This window comes from Leptidea sinapis, chromosome 23 (assembly GCF_905404315.1).
Source record: "Leptidea sinapis chromosome 23, ilLepSina1.1, whole genome shotgun sequence".
NCBI classification, from domain to species: Eukaryota; Metazoa; Arthropoda; class Insecta; order Lepidoptera; family Pieridae; genus Leptidea; species Leptidea sinapis.
In genome coordinates, this window is record NC_066287.1 from 4,815,360 (window position 1) to 4,835,362 (window position 20,003).

Consider the following 20,003-nt stretch of genomic DNA (forward strand, 5'->3'; position numbering starts at 1 on the left):
TTGTGTGTTCCAGTGAATTTGAGATTGGTGTGTGTCTTCAGGTGGATTCGAAAATGGTTTAGATTCACAATTAAACTACCTCCTAAACGGCTGGACTAATTTTGATGACTTTTTTCTTTGTTTCAGTGAATTTGAGATTGGTTTAGATTCTCAATTCCGCCCATATAATATAATTCTCTTGCTCATGTGTATGTTAGTGAACTGCTCCTAACGGCTGGACCGATTTTTCAAATTTAAGACATGTGTACAGGACAACGTCTGTTGGGTCCACTAGTATAAATAAAATATATAAATACTAATTAATATTAAGGCTTACGTGGAGACGTTAAGGAAGTGCTCTTTTGATTTTTTCTTTAGTACTCCTTTACAGTCTTCTTTATTCTCTCTTAACCATTTGTATTGTGTTTTTTGATAAACGTATTGTCACTATAGAAATTGTCTGTTTCATTCATTCTTAGATCATTTATTCGACTACATAGACTATGACAGCTGCGAAAACGTGGAAAAAATTGAGTTTAGAATAATTAACCTCTATTTGGAGAAATTCACGCACACTAAAGCAAAGTGTAAGAAGTAGTAGTATAACAAATCGGAAGTGTATGAAGTAGCTTATCACGCACACTTAGCTAATATTCCTGGCCTGTTTTTATCGGTTGTCTAACAGCAAGAGACTATCTAGATTCTAGACGTATAAATTATCTAAGCATTAATTATTAAGAACTTCTTTGTTATGGTCTAAAAGTGCCAATTTAAAATACTTTCGGTACTTTGAAACGTGGGTACTTACTACAACTCTGAAAAAAGGTTAAATACAACTTCGTGATGTCGTAGTATACATAACATTCTGTACGGATAAAATGGCCGAAAGATGAGCAAAATGTAGGTCAGGTCTCATTCTTGTTTATTCTAGACATTTCTGTAATTGTGCCTACAATTGGAATGACGTCGCTATACGACAAACACATAATAAATGGGGCTCACTAAAAGTTTTGCACTTCTAGCTAATCGGGACTATTTGAATTTCGAATGTTATATTTTTTGAAACGTTGCAACCTTTTTAGTAATAAAAAAAAACAATTGGCGGGAAATCATTTGTCAATTGTTTTTTATCGCACATCAAAGTTCTACGTACGCAACGAAAATGGAATTAAGTCGAAAAGATTTTAGAGCGATGATTTTAAAAGATCTCTCTCTCTACGCAAGACTGTGCCGCTCGTCTTCAAAATGCTTTTGGGAGAGAAGCACCTTGCTTGAGCACCGTGAGGCGATGGTTTGCTGAATTTTAGAGGGGTCGGGTTTCTTTACACGAGGAATTTCGTGAAGAGCGGCCTTCAACTGCCGGTAACGAAAATAAAGTGGCTACTGTTAAGCGGCTATTTGAAGAAAACCCACGGATTACCTATGAGACAATTCGAGGACTATTGGGGATTGGTATGAGTAAAATTCAGAAAATTTTACACGAAGAATTGAAAGTTCGGAAACTTTGTTGTCGTTGGATCCCTCATGAACTGACAGCGAAACAGAAGCGGGCTCGCGTGGAATGGTGCTCACAGATGCTAATAAAGTACGACCACAGACATTCTAATGCTGTTTATTACATTGTCACAGGAGACGAAATGTGGATTTATTGTTTTGCACCCGAAAAAAGACAGAAATCTTGTGAATGGATTTTTGAAAATGAGAACAGGCCAACAAAAGTGAGGCAGGCGAGAAACGTTGGTAAAAAAATTATCGCATTTTTTCACTTTGACCAATTTTAAAGAGCCAGTGATAGCGTTCAGATCAGGTCTGTGGTGCTCCTGTTTTAAAAAACGGTTCGATTGCATGAAAAATGTAAAAGAGAGTATTTTGAAAAGCAATAAACATAATATTTTGTTTATAACATGTTGTTTTTTTAAGTTACGCAGAACTTTAGAACGTATAAGGGGTAAGCCCGCAAACGAGTCGTATGTAGTTACTGTTATATTCAAAACTCTCTAAGCAAAAATCGATTCACTCTATTGTATGAAACGTGCAGTCATTGATAGATTGACAGATGACGGCTATAATCTTATTCAAAACGGAGATAGCCGAAATCCACTATGTTATAAGCAACGGTCAACTTTCAAATTCAGCCGGACAATAATTCGTCACCAATCGCCACACTGTAATTATAACTATTAGTAATTATAGTATGGCCAGTATGGTCACCAATCCCGTGCCCAGGGGTACGTGTGCAGTCCTCAACGGCTGCGAAGGTGGAAATGCAGTGCATTGGAACGGCGAAGTAGGTGGAAGAGACATACCTAACAGTGAGCTAACTCCACATATTGGGGTGATAAGGATCATGTCGGAGTTTCAGCACCAGGCACGGTGATGTAAAAGAGTCGGTGGCGGATGAGACCCTTGGGTCCAACGGCAGCGCTCACAGTCCTAAGCAGGATTAGTGTCTTGGCGTCAGGTGGCAACCGGCCGTAAAACTACATAGCCACTTCACTTTCCTTGTCCTTTGGCGCAAAACCGTGCCGAATGGAAAAAAAAGACAAGGAAGGCCGACCCCAAGTAAATGGGAAAAAGGTCTAGGAGGAAGAAGAAATAATTACAGTATGGCGATTGGTGACGAATATACATAATAATACTAAGGTAATACATAAATTTGAAATAACAAATTTAGAAATAGTTTAGTGTAGTCCCGTCTCTTTTTACGTCCTCTTTGTTCACTATATTTATAATAACGGAGAATGCATCCGTGAATTTGTTTATTTATTATTTATTTATTCAATAGGTATCTAGGTATATATCAAATCCAATTCAAATATTTTTTTTCAAAATAGAATTTTTAATCACATACTTTGCCTCATACCTCAAAAGAAACAGCGCTCTAAACTTAGCGGGCATCTTCGTTTTTTAAATAAAAATCTCGATATAATTGCATTACGTAAGTGTAAGGGCGGTCCCTTCTTTCCCAATATGTGTGATCATTAAGATGTTTTTGTTAATAGTACAATACATTAATACAAAAAGACACTGAAATGTCTTTTTTTTTATGGAATAGGAGGACAAAAGAGCGTACGGGTCACCTGGTGTTAAATGATCACCGCCGCCCACATTCTCTTGCAACACCAGAGGAATCACAAGAGCGTTGCCGGCCTTTAAAGAAAGTGTACGCGCTTTTTTTGAAGGTACCCATGTCGTATCGTCCCGAAAACACCGCACAAGAAAGCTCATTCCACAGCTTAGTAGTACGAGGAAGAAAGCTCCTTGAAAACCGCACTGTGGAGGACCGCCACACATCCAGATGGTGGGGATGATATCCTAATTTGTGGCGTGTCGTGCGCAGCTGGAATTGCTTAAAGAATAGTATTCCTTAGTTTATTGTTTCCTTGCAATGTTAAAATTTTTAATACATTTCTACTAGCAGGAAATAGAAATATAGGGTCTTGCTAATTAAATAATGTTTACATATAACTTTATTTTAATATTTTCTTTCCTTTTAAAGTGACAAATACAGTAAGAAACAAAAGCAAATATTAAATTTAAATAAGTCATATTTGTACCTACATAATACCCACAGACACTAACATCCTATATTGTACATTCAAAATCAATAACATATTTTGAGTTTATGATAAGATGCTTATGAACTAAAACAAGGAGCAGATATTATAATTAATAATTACCTGGAACAGGAAAAATCCAGCGCATTGTCACGACTCTTCCAGACTCCCTCCACTTGAAGATCTCAGAATAGTGACATTTGTGTCAACAAAACATGTCGTCATATGAGAGAGACCGCGGGGACACAGACAGACAGGGAACGCACATCTGACAGATAAATTATAGCAGTGTTGATGTTATAAATAATTGAACTGACAAGGGAACCCTTTAAAATGAAAGAAAGTAGATACAGTTAAAGAAAACGGATTCATACTCCCCGGCCCGAAGAGACTTTACGTTTTATAATATTAGTATGATTACCGATTAGTTGTTTGCCTACCCATATTTATTAGAATCATTTGTAGATTCTAATAAATAAGGGTGAACGTAATGCTGTGCTCCAAGGGCTCGTGTGGCACCCAATATTAAATCCAGCTTATTGTGAACCTACCTAACTTTATCGTCCTCCTTAAAAAAACAGTTCCCAAGTATATTTTAAACTAGTTATAAAATGGTTCGATCGTCGACCTATACGACAAATAACAAGATAACTCTTCTATACCTACTATGTAGGAAAAAATCTGTTTAGTCTGTGGTGTGTGGCCAGGGCCGGATTTAAACTTAATGCCGCCCCTGGGCACCGGAAAAAATCCGCCCCAATACTGGAATTTTACTTAAACTTATAGTTTATATATTTTATTTTTCAATTGAATTTCTTGAATTATCAATTAAACCAAAAATTGTTAATTAACAGAATTAATTAATTACTGAGCAATCTTGATAAGACTAAAAAAAAATTTGCCGCCCTAGGCACTTGCCCCAACTGCCCCTAGTGTAAATCCACCGCTGTGTGTGGCCTAGGTATTGAGGTTATAGCATTCAGTAGTAGGTACTGAAACTGATTTGCGTGTTTATATTAAATTTAAATAAACATAGCGTGCGCTTATTAAAAGAATTTGTACAGGGTATTGATTAGCAATGGTTGCTGCTAGGGCTATATATACCTACTTATCAATACCTATACCTATGTATTCAAAAACGTACCTAGGTACATGCTATATTTTATGAAGTTATAATTTACGAGTTGTTAGTTTAATTTATTATGAATAACATTTAATATGTGAATGGCATCTGATTGTCTTTTCATAAATTGGCAAACAATTAAAATCACTCTCGGCAGGGCATTTAAAAAAGATTGTTTTCAAATTTAATTTGTTTAATTAATCCCAAAAGAGGATTATCACTTAAAAAAATAACAAATTGTTTAGATTTGAAAGAGCGACATTTCAAGTCAATTTCCTGATATGCAAATATTGGGGTTGAGCAGGTACCTATAGTAGATGCTGTAGATAAAGCCACAACCAGAGAGTTGTACAACAAGACAAGCAAGATTTATCAACTATACGTCACTCGAACGGTTGTCTCAGTGAAAGAGCGCTCGCATGGAACGCGAGAGGTCGCGGCTTCGAGTCCAGCATCGTTCATAAATTTTGTTTTCAATTTTAATTTGTGTAATTAAAACAATCCCAAAGATAATGCGAAATATCAGGACGGGTTGGACAAGGGATCGAGGAGGACAACTGATCCAATTGGATATGATTAAAAGACAACCCAGAACAGATGGCAAAGGAAACATCTGAGAGCGTTTTTTTTTTATGAAAATAAGGGACGATACGAGCAGCACGTCCAGCTGATGGTAATTGATGCGCCCTGCCCATTACAATGCAGTGCCGCTCAGGATGCTTGAAAAACCCCAAAAATTCTAAGTGGCACTGCAACTGCGCTCGTCACCTTGAAACATAAGATGTTAAGTGTCATTTGCCCAGTAATTTCACTAGCTACGGCGCCCTTCAGACCGAAACACAGTAATGCTTACACATTACTGCTTCTCGGCAGAAATAGGCGCCGTTGTGGTACCCATAATCTAGCCGGCATCCTGTGCAAAGTAGCCTCCCACTGGTAAATCTGGGAGCATATGTGAATGACAATTAAACCTTAACGAAGAATAGATTGACCAGCATGTGTCAAATGTAGATTAGGTCATTGTTAACGTTATGAAATATTCAAACAAACAAAATATATTTAAGAAACAAAATTTTAATCTAACGTGATCGCACAAAGTAGGTACGAAGTAGGCATCAATGCCTAGTAACGCGCCTATACTAACCCCCTTATTCATAATGGTCCGCTAACTTTAAACAGCCGCTTAGGAGTGCTTTTTCTCATTCTGACTTAGGTCAATAGAAGAAGACAGGGTGGGACAGAGTGACAGAGGGGGTAAGTAGTTAGCGACTATTACTAACAGGTCGATTCAAAATGACGTTATGGAAAATTGATTTATTTAGGTGAATAATGAATTTTGATTTTTGAATTTCTTTTTCTAAGATTACGGCGAAATTATTACAGCCCTGCTGGTGTTGGTGATGTTGTATTCACGGTTAGGTATTTTACATAACTCAACATCTAATGTGAGCCTATTTTGCATTTGCTGGGTAGTATTTGGGAGATCATCCTTTTGAGAATGTAGATTATAGTCAACCACAGTTGCACAAGCCAAATTGGTCAATTTCACACATAAACGTACAAATTAATTTGCAAAGTGATACGTGGCGGAACCCCAGATTTGGATCAAAATTGAAAAATATAAGTCAGTATCTTAATGTATGCAATAACCAAGGGCTTAAGCCAGTTACGTAGATACTTAGATATCTGATTAAGTCTTCGTTGCAGCAAATCTGATTCGGATTTTCGTGCATAGCTAACATAGCTGTATTATTCTCGATATTGCCAACGAGGAGAATTCATTAAATTATTCTCTTTAATTTTTCATGTAAAATTTAAGGATTCAACACGGGGTCTTTCTAACTTCTTCTATTTTGGTCTATCCTAAAACATGATTTGAATTGAATATGCGGGATATGTGTTCTGCAATAACAACGTCACTTCTCGCCCTATTTCTTTTTCTTTACTGAGAGGCGATTGGAAACTAAGTCTTTTGGTTTTTTATGGAATAGGAGGACAAACGTGCGAATGGGTCACCTGGTGTTAAGTGATCACCGCCGCCCACATTCTCTTGCAACACCAGAGGAATCACAAGAGCGTTGCCGGCCTTTAAGGTGTACGCGCTTTTTTTGAAGGTACTCATGTCGTATCGTCCCCGAAACACCATACAAGGAAGTTCATTCCACAGCTTTGTAGTACGTGGAAGAAAGCTCCTTGAAAACCGCACTGTGGAGGATTGCCACACATCCTGATGATGGAGATGATATCCTAACTTGTGGCGTGTCGTGCGAAGGTGGAATTCGGCGGCAGGAATCAGGTTAAACAGCTCTTCGGAACGTTCTCCGTTTAAATGCGGTAGAAGACACTCAATGAAGCGACGTCTCTACGCAACGCCATGTGATCCAGCCCTTCACAGAGCACTGGGTCCCTGACAATTCAAGCTGCTCTGCGTTGCACGCGGTCAAATGGGTCAAGGGAGCAAAAAGTCTATGAGTACCGTATATTTTGGTCCTCCGGTCCTCGACACTAACCTATTTCAAACATAGCGGCACTAGGCTGCTATTTCACGCCGGTATTTTGTGCGAGTGTGGTAAGTAACCCGGACGAGTCTGGCTCGATTGTGCTGACGTCATAAGACGGCAGCGTGACTCTTCCACCTATAAAAAGCCCTAAGTCGCCTCTTTCGACACCCTTGGGCCTGGGACTTATTCATTTTACGAACCAGGGAAGCACAGGGCAAAGGTTTTCATGATTTTCCACTCAGCAATCCGTTGCTAGCCTAGCGTCCAGATTATGTATCAGATTTTCTAGAATTATGTTTTAATTTTTTTTCTAGGATGTGTTTTATGAACCAGTTGTACAAAGTTTGTGTTCGGTATACTTTGGTTTCTGCCAATAATTCTTCCTAGCCTTATTTTCTCTATCAGGTCCGCTACTATGTGTGATATGTTCATGTTGTTCTATCCCTTACGCAAAATGACTCCATGACATTATTACAAGAAACGGGGCACGCCAACGAAAAACACTAGTTCGCGGTTTCTATGGTGGGGTCAACCCCAGCACTTGCGTTGTATTATAGCCAAAACACATGATCGGATTTGGTACGGCCGAACCATCCTACTAGGTCTGGTAGCGGACCATATCCGCTAGTATGTCGTTTTGTCCATGGCATCAAAATTATTATTATTACCATACGTACCGAGTACGTCGCTGGACCAATTATTGGTGCGAGGCACCCAACAGACCGTCCGATGGTCCCGCAATACCAAAGAATATTGTACAAGTCATACCAAATCTGACCATGTGTTAAGGCCATTATAGTAACACCGAAGCACACGTCATTACTGTTATACTCTATCCATTGACGTTTTATGTATAGAACCTCATTGGGTCTATTATATAAAAACTAAAATAGATATAAAATGAACCGGACGATTTTCTGACCTATTTCATTATTAGAGCTCCATAGTCGTTTGATGTCTTTGACAAGCAACCAGTAACGGGTACGATTCTCGCTGGTTTTTCGAGTAATTTTGTTACCAATATAAAAAATTATCAACACAAAAAGTTATTATGCTCATAGAGGTTTCAATGCAAACCTAAAATCAATTCTTTAGACAACGACTATTAATTAATTTTATGGTTTAATTATAAATTATATAAGAGCTGTTTAACCTGATTCCTGCCGCCGAATTCCACCTTCACACGACACGCTACAAGTTCGGATGTCATCCCCACCATCATAGGTGGCGGTCCTCCACAGTGCGGTTTTCAAGGAGCTTTCTTCCTCGTACTACAACGCTGTGGAATGAGCTTCCTTGTGCTGTGTTTCCGGTACGATACGACATGGGTACCTTCAAAAAAAGCGCGTACACCTTCCTTAAAGGCCGGCAACGCTCTTGTGATTCCTCTGGTGTTGCAAGAGAATGTGGGCGGCGGTGTTCACTTAACACCAGGTGACCCGTACGCTCGTTTGTCCTAATCCATAAAAAAAAGGCAAGACTTACTTCCATTACAATGGAAAACATTATTAAATCCTACAAATAAAGATATTAATTGTCGACGAAGAATAAAATACTTTTTAAAGGAATTACCACTCAAGTCCGATTTGAGTAACCGTGAAATTGCGATCCTGCAAAGGTCGCGTCGGTTTTCATAAAATATAATAATAAAAATGTAACTTGAATATAAAAACCTGTTCTAAAAATTCATTTACAATAATTATGTAATTGTAAATGCTTCTTAATTTTTACGCGTTTTAATCTTTTAAAAAGGATTTTGTAAATAAAAATGCCAATATTTTGTAAATAATAATGTTACTCTCGAGTCTCAAAGAAAATACCAAGTACCTATTTATGTGAAAGAAGGAACATATTAGGTACTTACACTTTTTTCCTTTCATACTAAGAACTAAAAAAGTTAATTAATAGTATATTATAGGTAATAATAATTTTTAAAGGTAATTTTATTATTGACAATGGACTTTTATTTTTAAAATGATACTTCCTTGTGACTAGAGGAAATCTGTAATATCTGCCCACCCCTCTGGTAGCAGGCATGCTTGTATGTATGTATGTATGTAACAGTAAATATATATAGGTAATCAACATTTAAAATAATGGCCATACCACGTGTATTCATAAAATATTCTCAGTCAATTTTCAACGTTGTTGATTTGATCTCATTGATGTTTGGCTTACTACTTTTATATTTCTTTACGCCAATATTGAGTTATATTTATAGTAAAAACTTACTTTTTGATTGACACATTATTATGAGGAATACGAAATAATCTTACCATACAGTAGGATTGCGTTAAAAATGGTCAAAAAGGAAGATTTACATAATAATTGTTTATAGAATTTTAACGTAGCAGTTTAGGTATGTACAGTGAAAAGATTATTTTGTAGTTTAAGTTGTGACTTTAGCGAGAATACTACCACACGGCAAGATGCGCAGATATTATTGATTTTCATTCTTATGAGCACACTACTTTGTTTACTACGCGCCAAAAATATAATAAATCTATATCTATAGACATAATTTAAACTGAACCGTGACATTTTCAATTTTTTAAGTAAATGGACCTTAGATTTAAATTACACATTACTCGTAGACAGATGGTTTAGTTTTTTATATATTTTCTATAATTTATCTGTCATTTTAGTTAAATTTTTACAAACCGAAATAATGGATCGATTTTTTTTTATTACGTACCGACTTGAATTAAGAACATTGCACACAGCACTGGAGATTTAAGCGTTCACACCGAATGTTATAACTGTTTAGACATTTTTATTGTTATATTAATTGATTATAATTTCATAAGGATTTTCGGGAGCGAATTCTAAATCCCATGGTTTTTCGCGTTATCGCGTTAGTGCGTGCAGCGCGCTCGAAGCACACTGGGTTACTGGGGTTGCCGTAACCTACATTCATAATTACCCCATTTTCATTGCGTCACTTTGCGTCAATGAGTTTGAGTGATATATTATTATGTAAGCATTTTTAGCCCGCAACACCAACATAATATTGTTATGGGTTTAACGTGTCTGCTGAAGGAATGGACCGATTCTGACGCATATTTTTTTTGTTTTAAAGCTTTTAGGCCTGTTTAGATTCATCCTAACCAGTTGTGGTCATTTCTCCTGATGACGACGTCGATCGAGTATGGACTTGTAGCCCATATTATATAAATATACGATATCTATTATATGTATTGTCTATTGTCATCTAACTAAAAAAAATCTTTGTAATTAAAACATATCAATGTATGTACCAGCGAAATTTAAAAATTGATCAGGTATTTACAAAAAAGTATTATAGATGTTGCATTACCAAACTCTAGAATAATACTTAAGAAGAATTTTAACTAAGTTTAAAAGGTAGATAGTATAATATAGTGATATAAATATATATATATATATATATATCACTATATTACATTATAGTACTAATATTATATCTATATATATGACAAACGTTGGTGCCTGAATTTAATCAGTGCATCCCAATAGAAAAAGTTGTAAGAATACAATATTATACACACGTTTGTATGTACTGTTTTGTTCATGCTCAATGTACTTTTGTGTGTTGTTTAAGTATTTAAATCAATGAATTTGTCATCAACTCTATTCGATAAAGTTTTTACATTGACTTTTACTTATGCGTTGTAAAATTTATGTACTTTAGCAAGAAATACGCACAAAAATAATAAAATGTGGAAATAACTTACTCATTTTCACAATATTTGAAAACACATTTCAGAACTTAGCAATGTAGTTTTAAAACGTTTAAGGATAAATAAATAGAATGGGTAAAAATTTGGTGGACTTCTGAGAAATGGGGAGTATTTGTTGAACTGTAAACCCAAGTCGCCGTGTCTGGGCCTGCGCCATGCTGCTATGCGGAGGGCCGGAGTCGTATTATAATTATAATGCCACAAGGTATAAGCGTGGAAGTCGAGCTCTGTGCCACGCGATGCGGAGTCGACAGAATTGTTAATCAGCATTTCGCCCCCGCAGAGTTACATTAAAAACGATTGAAGATAATTTACACTTTGGAAATGTTTGTTGTATTATATTAGCTGTCAAATTCGATTTTTGGACGTAAACATCAGTAGGTGACCGCCAATATTTAATTATTATTACACTTTGGTGTTTACCTACTGAACGAGAATGAATGGCGTTATTGTTATGGTTGGTTCATGCGTCATGATCTTCAACTATCGCTGCTTGGGGTAGCTTATTGATAATGTCTACTACAAATCCTTGTTATTTTTTTATTTAAGTATTTAAATTTGTTTCTTTAAATTATTGCACCTGCAATTATTTTTTGTGACAGACGCAAGTCAAAATGTTCATGGTACATTATTATTGTTTTACGTTTACACATGTTTTTAAACTAATTAAAATGCTAGAAAAATGTGTATTTGTCGTACATTTCATAATTTTAATAGATAACTAAGTACTAATACCACTAGCGATAATATCAGACACCTATGTTAAAACATTGTGCGCTCAGTTTTGGCATTTTAACCCTCTAATGGACGAAAAAATGCGAATGTTATATAAGTGGAAATCACGTAGAATGTATGTCACCCAGAATAAGTAATGAAAATACCGATTTACATGAAAAATCTAAATTTCTTTATTGAGTACTTTGAACTTACATACTTATACCTAAATCAGCTTAAGAAACTCTCTTTTTTAGCGTTGTAATATTAAAAAAAGTATAAGAATTCCATTTCTTCGGCATTCAGCCTTTGTTTTCTGGTTTTTGGCATTCGGACATACTCATATGGTTTTACCTTTGCTTTATGCTAATCGAAATAAACCGTAGTACGAATCTAAGGTCATTTATTTTGTACCATTGTTTTTTTTGCAAGGTAGGCTCTGTAGATCTAAGTAGTCCTAACCCTTCGTTTACACCAAGGTATTATACCTACACGTATTTGACAAGTTTCATGCAAATTACAAATACAAGTTATATGCAATGTTTTCGAAATACAAAAACATAAAACTTGTCGTAGACAATATTTGTAAGAAACTTGTCTGATCGCTGATAGAATTGTTTGTCACCTATCAGTTGTCTGCATGTATATGATCTCATGTTTTATACTTATTGAAGGCTTGTTGCTATACTTGTTTAAGACATGTCAGTGCAGAAGTTAATGAATTTGACAACACAATTGACTACTGGCACAGACAATAGAAAGTGAAAGTACTGCGGAACTTTGCTTCATGAGTGCAGTATACTTGTACATCATACAGAATGAAATTCAAGAAAACCACGCAAGTACGGGTCGCGATCATTTTTGTGGAGACGACAGCAAGAAGCGGCCTATCGTTCCTTATTGAATGATTTAAGAATAGAAGACAGAAGTGGATTCAGAAATTTTGTTAGAATGAGACCAGTAAATTTGGAGAGTTTGCTTCAAAAAGTTGCACCATACTTTTCTTAGCAGAATTCACAGTATCGAGATGCCATCACTCCAGCAGAGTTTCTTTTATGGAAAAGGAGGACAAACGAGCGTAAGCACGGGTCACCTGGTGATACGTGATCACCGCCGCACACATTCTCTTGCAACACCATAGGAATCACAGGAGCGTTGCCGGCCTTGAAGGAAGGCATACGTGCTTGTTTTTGTTAGCAGTTTATTTGAGATTTCTAGCTACTGGTGACTCATATTCTTCTTTGTATTTGCATCGGATATCAAAGGCAAAATGTAGTTAATGCATTACTCATGCTTGAGAGACGATTATAAAAGTATCGAAAGAATATCTTAAGCCGAGATAAATATTGCAAATAATGCTTATGTCATTGACCACTCGTTATTTCCACTAAAAAAAAAGAGGTCTGTCCGGTAAATGTTTAAAACTTTATCCACTAAGCATGGATAGAGTATAAAACTTGCTTTAAGTAAGTATTAAACATAAACTTCAATAAAATTAACAATATTTGTTAAAAACATGTATGCTTCATGTTGGTGTGAACGCTGTCAATGTATCAGACTGTATCAAACATGTCTCGTCTCAGATCTATATGTGAGCGCAAATGTGTTTTATACTTGTATAAAAACTTGTTTGCAACACAGTGTGAACGCAAGAATGTTTCAGACAATTATTGAAATACATTTTAAAAACAAATAATCATGTTTTGACAAGTATTCTACAAGTTTTATATAAAACAAGTTTTTGACTTGTTTCTTGGTGTAAACGAGGGGTGATTGCGCTTTAGTCTGACAGAACTAGGTTTTGAGGTCTAACTAAAATACGAAGTCTAAATATTTAAGTTGTTTGTGTTTCGCATATAGTTTCCTTACTATATGGTCAACTAATACTCCAGTTTGTGTCATTCGAGGTACTTACATGATAATATTATAGACAGAAATTTGGGTACCTATTGCAATTATTGCTGCGTTTTTTAACACTGTTTTCTATTAACCACCAGTGAAATTATCTGATTACATACAGACTATAATAGTACACTGTTATTCAGCCGGCAATGGAGACGGCTATGCTCGGAGTTTCCCTGCGAGATCGAATCAGAGGTGAGGAGATCCGTAGGAGAACCAAAGTCACGGACATAGCCCAAATGATTGCGAAACTGAAGTGACAGTGGGCAGGGCACATAGCTCGGCGGACAGAGGGCCGTTGGGGCAGGAAGGTCCTCGAATGGCAACCACGTACCGGAAGGCAAAGTGTTGGTAGCCCCTCCACAAAATGGACCAACGATCTGGTCAAGGTCGCCGAAGTAGGTTGGATGAGGGCAGCGTAGGATCGATCATCATGGCGATCTTTGGGGCCTTTGTCCAGCTGTGGACTTGTTCCGGCCGAATCTTTCTTGTGTGAGCCCCACTTTAGTTTACAATCATCAATAATGCCAAGAAATATAAAAGATTCCACAGGTTTTAACTCGTCTCCGTTTAACAAAACACATATATATTTTTAATATTGGGTGCAGTAAGTTTTACATTATTGGCACTCAGCCAGTACCCACACAATGTTAGATAAACACTGTCTATTTCGTAAAACACAAGTTAGATTCTTTTCAGTAATTTTAATATGAATGCAGTATCATCTGCAATAAATACTATTTTATGTTTTTTTCTACAATATTTAAGTAGATATTTATATCAATAACTAGCTGACTCGACAGACGTTGTTCTGTATATAATAAATAAAATAATGTTTTTATATGAATTTGTCAATAATAATAACATCAAAAATAACATCGTAAAATATGCACCCTGCTGTCGTAATGAAATTATTTCACAGCAGAACTGTCAAACCGTGCGTCAGAAAATTCTCTCATAGAAATAATGTATGGACACATCAAAGGAAAAACAAATTTGTTGTTTTTATTTAATTTAGCAGCATTTTCCTATTTATTCACGTTTTAAACCTAATAATTCAAGACCAAAATTAGCCAAATCGGTCCAGCCGTTCTCGAGTTTTAGCGAGACCAACGAACAGCAATTCATTTTTATATACATAGGCTGCACTAAAAGTATCGGGAATTGAATATTTCCACTGTTCCTGTCATATTAAAATATTTTTAATTGAAAACTCCTTGGTTTTAAAAATCGACTACCATTTATTTATTTAAAAAAAGATTCTCGGTCTTGTCACAAGGTCTTTTCAAACATGTTTAGTCGTTGAGAAAATGGAATTGACTCGAGAAAATTCTAGAGCGATGATTTATTATGACTTTCGAAGTGGTTTAACACAAAAACAGTTTGTTGACCGGATAATTTCTGCATTTGGTTTTGAAGCCTCATCCAAAACCACAATTTATCGCTGGTTTACTGAATTTCATGGACGTGTCGTTTCGTGTCGTGGACGTGTCAAGCTCAGTGATGATCTCTGTCAAGGTCATCCAAAAACTGCAGTCACCAAAGAAAACGTTGATGCTGTGCGTAAGCTGATTTAGGAAGATCGACATGTGACATACCGCGAAATTCAGGCAACTTTAGACATTGGCATGAGTCAAATATAAATAATGTTGCATGAACAATTAGGTGTAAAAAAGTTGTTTTCCCGATGGATACCGCATTTGCTCTGTGAAGAGCAAAAAGCGGCTCGCGTTACTTGGTGCGTCAGAACTCTCGAAAGATTCCTCAAATGCTGTATAAAACATCGTATCAGGTGACGAATCCTGAATATACGCGTACGAACTCGAAACAAAACCAGTCACGAATTTGGCTGTTCGAAAATGAGTTAAAGCCAACAAAAATTGTTCGTTCACGGAGTGTGACAAAAAAAAATGGTAGCCACGATTGTCTCCAAAACCGGCCATGTTGCGACTATTCCTCTTGAGGGATAAAGAACGGTTAATGCAGAATGGTATGCTAGTATTTATTTGCCACAGGTCGTTTCTGAACTCTGTAAAGAGAACTGCACCCGCCGCATCATCCTCCATCACGACAATGCGAGTTCTCACACCACGCACAGAACAAAAGAGTTTTTAGAGCAAGAAAACTAAGAATTATTAGACCATCCGCCGTACAGCCCCTAAGCTATACGGCGATTTCTATACTTTCCCTAAAATAAAGAATAAATTGCGTGGTCAGAAATTTTCATCACCTGAAGAAGTTGTGGACGCCGACAAAATGGCCATTTTGGAGACCCCAACTTCCGAATGGAATGGTTGCTTCAATGATTGGTTCCATCGTATAGAAATCAGTGTCTCGTAGTGTTTCTTACGATAAAGACGCACAGTTCGTATTTACTCGCCACCCGCTATTTTTATTAGTTGTAATACGTGTGTAAAAATTTGCATTCCCCCACTCATTGCCGTAACAAGTATGTAGTGATGGGAAAGTTCAACATCGATATCGATATACAATTTTTATTTACTGGCATCCAATATGGATAGATTTTTGACTAGATCAAATTCAGTGTCATCCTTGCCAAATACTAAAAGACCAGGTGATACGGAGCTAGACTGGTCCATGCCTAAAAGAGTTGCGCATGGAACACAAGTGAAAACGTAAACACCAGTGAAGACATTCAATAGATTTAGCGGCCTTCCTGACCAAGGTTCATCAGCATCCATCAAACATGGATGGTATTACTACGTTATTGTTTTCTCCATGATTAGTATTGAACAATTTAATTGTGATTAATGTGCTAGTATTATGTCACAATAATACTTTTATTGCAAAATAATATTGTTATACCTTCTTAAAAATAAATTGTAGGTACATAATCTAAAACTTGTGTGACCATAAAGTCAGCGAGATGTTTTTGTATTTTAATACCTACCTATTTCATTATCTTGTTTATTAAGTTTATATTGTTTTATATCTAAATATTTTAGAAAGACGTAATTAGTCTATGTAAAATAATTGTCTTTTAGTGATTATGTACAGTATCCATTGTATTAGATTTTAAGCTTATGGTAAATAAAGACCTTTATAAACTAACTAACTAACTATCGTATAGAAAATGTGTCAAATTTCGCGGAGAATACTTCGAAAAGCAATAAATACATTTTTAAATAGTAATGTGGTGTCACTTCCTTGATTCCCGAAATTTTCAGTGCCGCCCTCGTATATATATAGATAGATAACTTAGGAAGAGGAAGTCGTCATACGTGACGTCGGCAACAGGCCGGGCCCACATTGTATAAAAAACTACGGCCACGTTAGAGTAAAAGTGTTCTGTGACTACGGCGAAATAACCAAATACTAAACATAGATATAAAGAAGAGGGAGACTTATTTATAATTTATTTATTTATTTATTGGTCTACCAGCGATTTTACATAAAAATATTTCTTAAACAATTAACAATTTAAATTACATGTGCAGGGTATGCAAAATCATTTAAAGGTAAACACTACATGCTAATTTCGCTTATCGATACATTATTACAAATCTAAAAGTGAGTTAAAAACTAAAACCGGTATAATACTAGCTTTTACCCGCGACTCCGTCCGCGTGGAATAGTTACTTTCGGCAGCATTTTCATTTTAAGGATACTATGCAAATAATACACATACAAACTGCTTTTTCGGCTGCTGGTGGCGCTCTTCAGCGGATACTTCTATATTATTATGTGGTAGCTGTTAATTGGCCTTATTTTCATGTTTTACTTTTGATTCAAATGTTTTAACTGTACTGTGTTTGTGGCTAGCTTCCCTTATAAAAACCCCTTGTCATTGTGGACAGTCTTTTTTTTAGTATTTCCCTACGAACTTTTTTGTTTTAAATTAACATAAGGGACGAGACGAGCGGGACGTTCAGCTGGTTTTAATTTATACGCCCTGCCCATTACAATGTAGTGCCACTCAGGATTTATGAAAAACCCGAAAATTATGAACGGCACTAGAACTTCATCCCCATGTAGGATGTTTTGATCAAAATTTCAAAAATGCTCGAACAAATGTTAATAAATTTCTATTTATCAAGTGACCAAATACAAAGTTTCATGTTATATCTCCTAAAATGACTAATTTACATACAAACTTCCATCCCCTATTTCAACCACTTCATTTATTTAGTTAGTGTAGTGTATCTCTGTATTGTTTGGACATGTCGAGAGAATGAATGAAGAACGATTGACGAAGAAAGTGTATAAGGCGAGTGTGAATGAAAGTGTTGGAAGGGGTAGACCTAGGCGGATGTTTCAAGATCAAATCAGGGACGTCTTGAAAAAAGGCCAGGTCAAGAGTACCCTAAATCGGAGAGCATGTATGAAAGGAATAATGAAAGTGGACGAAGTGAAACAAGTATGTAAGGATCGTAGCAAGTGGAAAGAATTGCTCTCTGCCTACCCCTACGGGAAATAGGCGTGATTTTCGGTAAAAATCGGTTCAAGGCGTGAAAGCGAAACAAATCAACTTACATTCACATTTACAATATTAGTAGTATAACTTATTGGTTTTCGTTCGACTTCGTTATTGATACTTATATAATTCATCACACTTCACAGTCTATGTATATATCAACTTTTTTTTAATGAAAATAAGGGACGAGACTAGCAGGACGTTCAACTGATCGTTATAATTGATAAGCCCTGCCCATTACAATAGCCGTACCTACTGTGCGGGCTAAAGATGGCACATAAGTGTTAGAGCGCTTTCGCACTACTTCCTAAGCGAATCCGATCCGTACCCGTGAAAATACGGTCCAGTGTAGTCGTAGAACTATTTGTATAGTTGATGGAATGAAATCGGATGACGGAAGCCGGATCTAGTGCATAAACTACCATAGAAGTAGTTCTACGACTACTTCGGACGGTGTTTTCACGGATACAGATTGGATTCGGATCAGACGTAGTGCGAGAGCGGTCTAAGGCGTAAACTGTGCTGATTTTGTTCGAATTATGATGAGAATGAGCGTAAGCTTATGGTAGACCGGAAGTGATCACTGCCCCCTATACTCCATTTAGAGTGACCACAGGAGCGATGCAGGCCTTACAGGAAGGTGTGCCCGCTTCAATCGCTTACAAATGAAATTCAAATTCAAATATTTTAATTCAAAGTCAAAAAATCTTCGGTCTGGAGGGCGCCATAGCTAGTGAAATTACTGGGCAAATGAGACTTAACATCTTATGTCTCAAGGTGATGAGCGCAATTGTGGTGCTGCTCAGAATTTTTGGGTTTTTCAAGAATCCTGCGCGGCATTTCATTGTAATAGGCAAGGTGTATCAATTACCATCAGCTGAACGTCCTGCTAGTCTTGTCCCTTATTGTCATTAAAAAAATTCACTAGCACAATCTCGGGACGATATAGGACCCTTCTATACAGGGTGTCCCAAAGTTATGGGACATGAAGGGAAAGTACCTTAAATATCGAATATAGGCTATTTTACTGAAAGAAGACTGTATGTTATTTTTAAAAGTTAGTATTTCTGCATTCAAAGATTTCTAAAAATTACTTGCCTCGTCTGGGAATCGAACCGACATAAATGTAAAAAAAAACACTCCTACTCTTATGATGCCAATCGAAAGAATGGCCAAAAACTAAAAACTCTTCTTAAGTAACATAGTATTTTAAGAGAAAGTAGTCAATTAAGTGGGTATTATTTGTAAATTAATTAATTAAATGCTCACAATGTGATATCTCTTGTCTTACGCAAATCGCCAATCTTTTAATGAGTCCGCTGCCTGTTGATTTTCTTATCATTTTATGGTGAATACTCGATATGATATGGCACAATTCTGTTTGTAACTCGCCCACGTTCTCGTATCGCTTTTTGTATAGCATATCTTTCACGTATCCCCAAAAGAAGAAATCTAATGGTGGAAGATCCGGGGATCTGGCCGGCCATCTAATCGGTCCATTCGTACCAATCCAAGTAGGAAAACATTCATTTTACGTTGTTCCATTCTTTTAAAATACTAAGTTACTTATAAAGAGATATTAGTTTTTTGTTTTTTTTTAACATTACAGTCGGTTTGATTCCCAGACGAGGCAAGTAATTTTTAGAACATCTTTGAATGCAGAAGTACTAACTTTTAAAAATAACATAAAGTCTTCTTGCAGTAAAATAGCCTATCTTCGATATTTAAGGTACTTTCCCTTCATGTCACATAACTTTGGGACACCCTGTATATACATAAGGTATGTGAAAAGATCGTTAGCCAATCGAATATGGTGAAGACTGTTTGTCTGTCGTTGACATTCGACTGTCTCTAGAAATACCAAGAGTTTGCAGTCCATAATTATGGAGAGTAGATAACTTTTATCAATAGGGCTGTAGATGTTCGTATATTCATTGTAGGACCTAATTTGATCGGATGAGTTAGGGCTATATTTCATCGGGACACCACGGTGACCCAACCAGTCGCTACCAACAAAATGTATACAGCTCTATAGAGAGTTACTCACCTGATGTGCGTGTGGTTGCGTAACCA

General features: G+C 36.5%; 1 protein-coding gene across 4 annotated transcripts in view; it reads right to left on the bottom strand.

Moving 5' to 3' along the window:
- Positions 1–10,031, bottom strand: part of LOC126971472 (protein quiver) — a 30,890-nt gene extending 20,859 nt beyond the window's left edge. For 2 of the 4 annotated variants that reach the window (XM_050817801.1, XM_050817799.1), the window contains exons 1-2: positions 9,856–10,031; positions 3,660–3,804 (exon numbers count right to left, since the gene is read on the bottom strand). In XM_050817801.1, the coding sequence (XP_050673758.1) occupies positions 3,660–3,684 (25 nt within the window). In that variant the 5' untranslated portion in view covers positions 3,685–3,804; positions 9,856–10,031. Of the gene's footprint in view, positions 1–3,659; positions 3,863–9,855 lie in introns of all 4 variants that reach the window. The other 2 variants (XM_050817800.1, XM_050817802.1) reach the window with 2 other exon arrangements.
- Between the last annotated feature and the right edge of the window lie 9,972 nt (positions 10,032–20,003).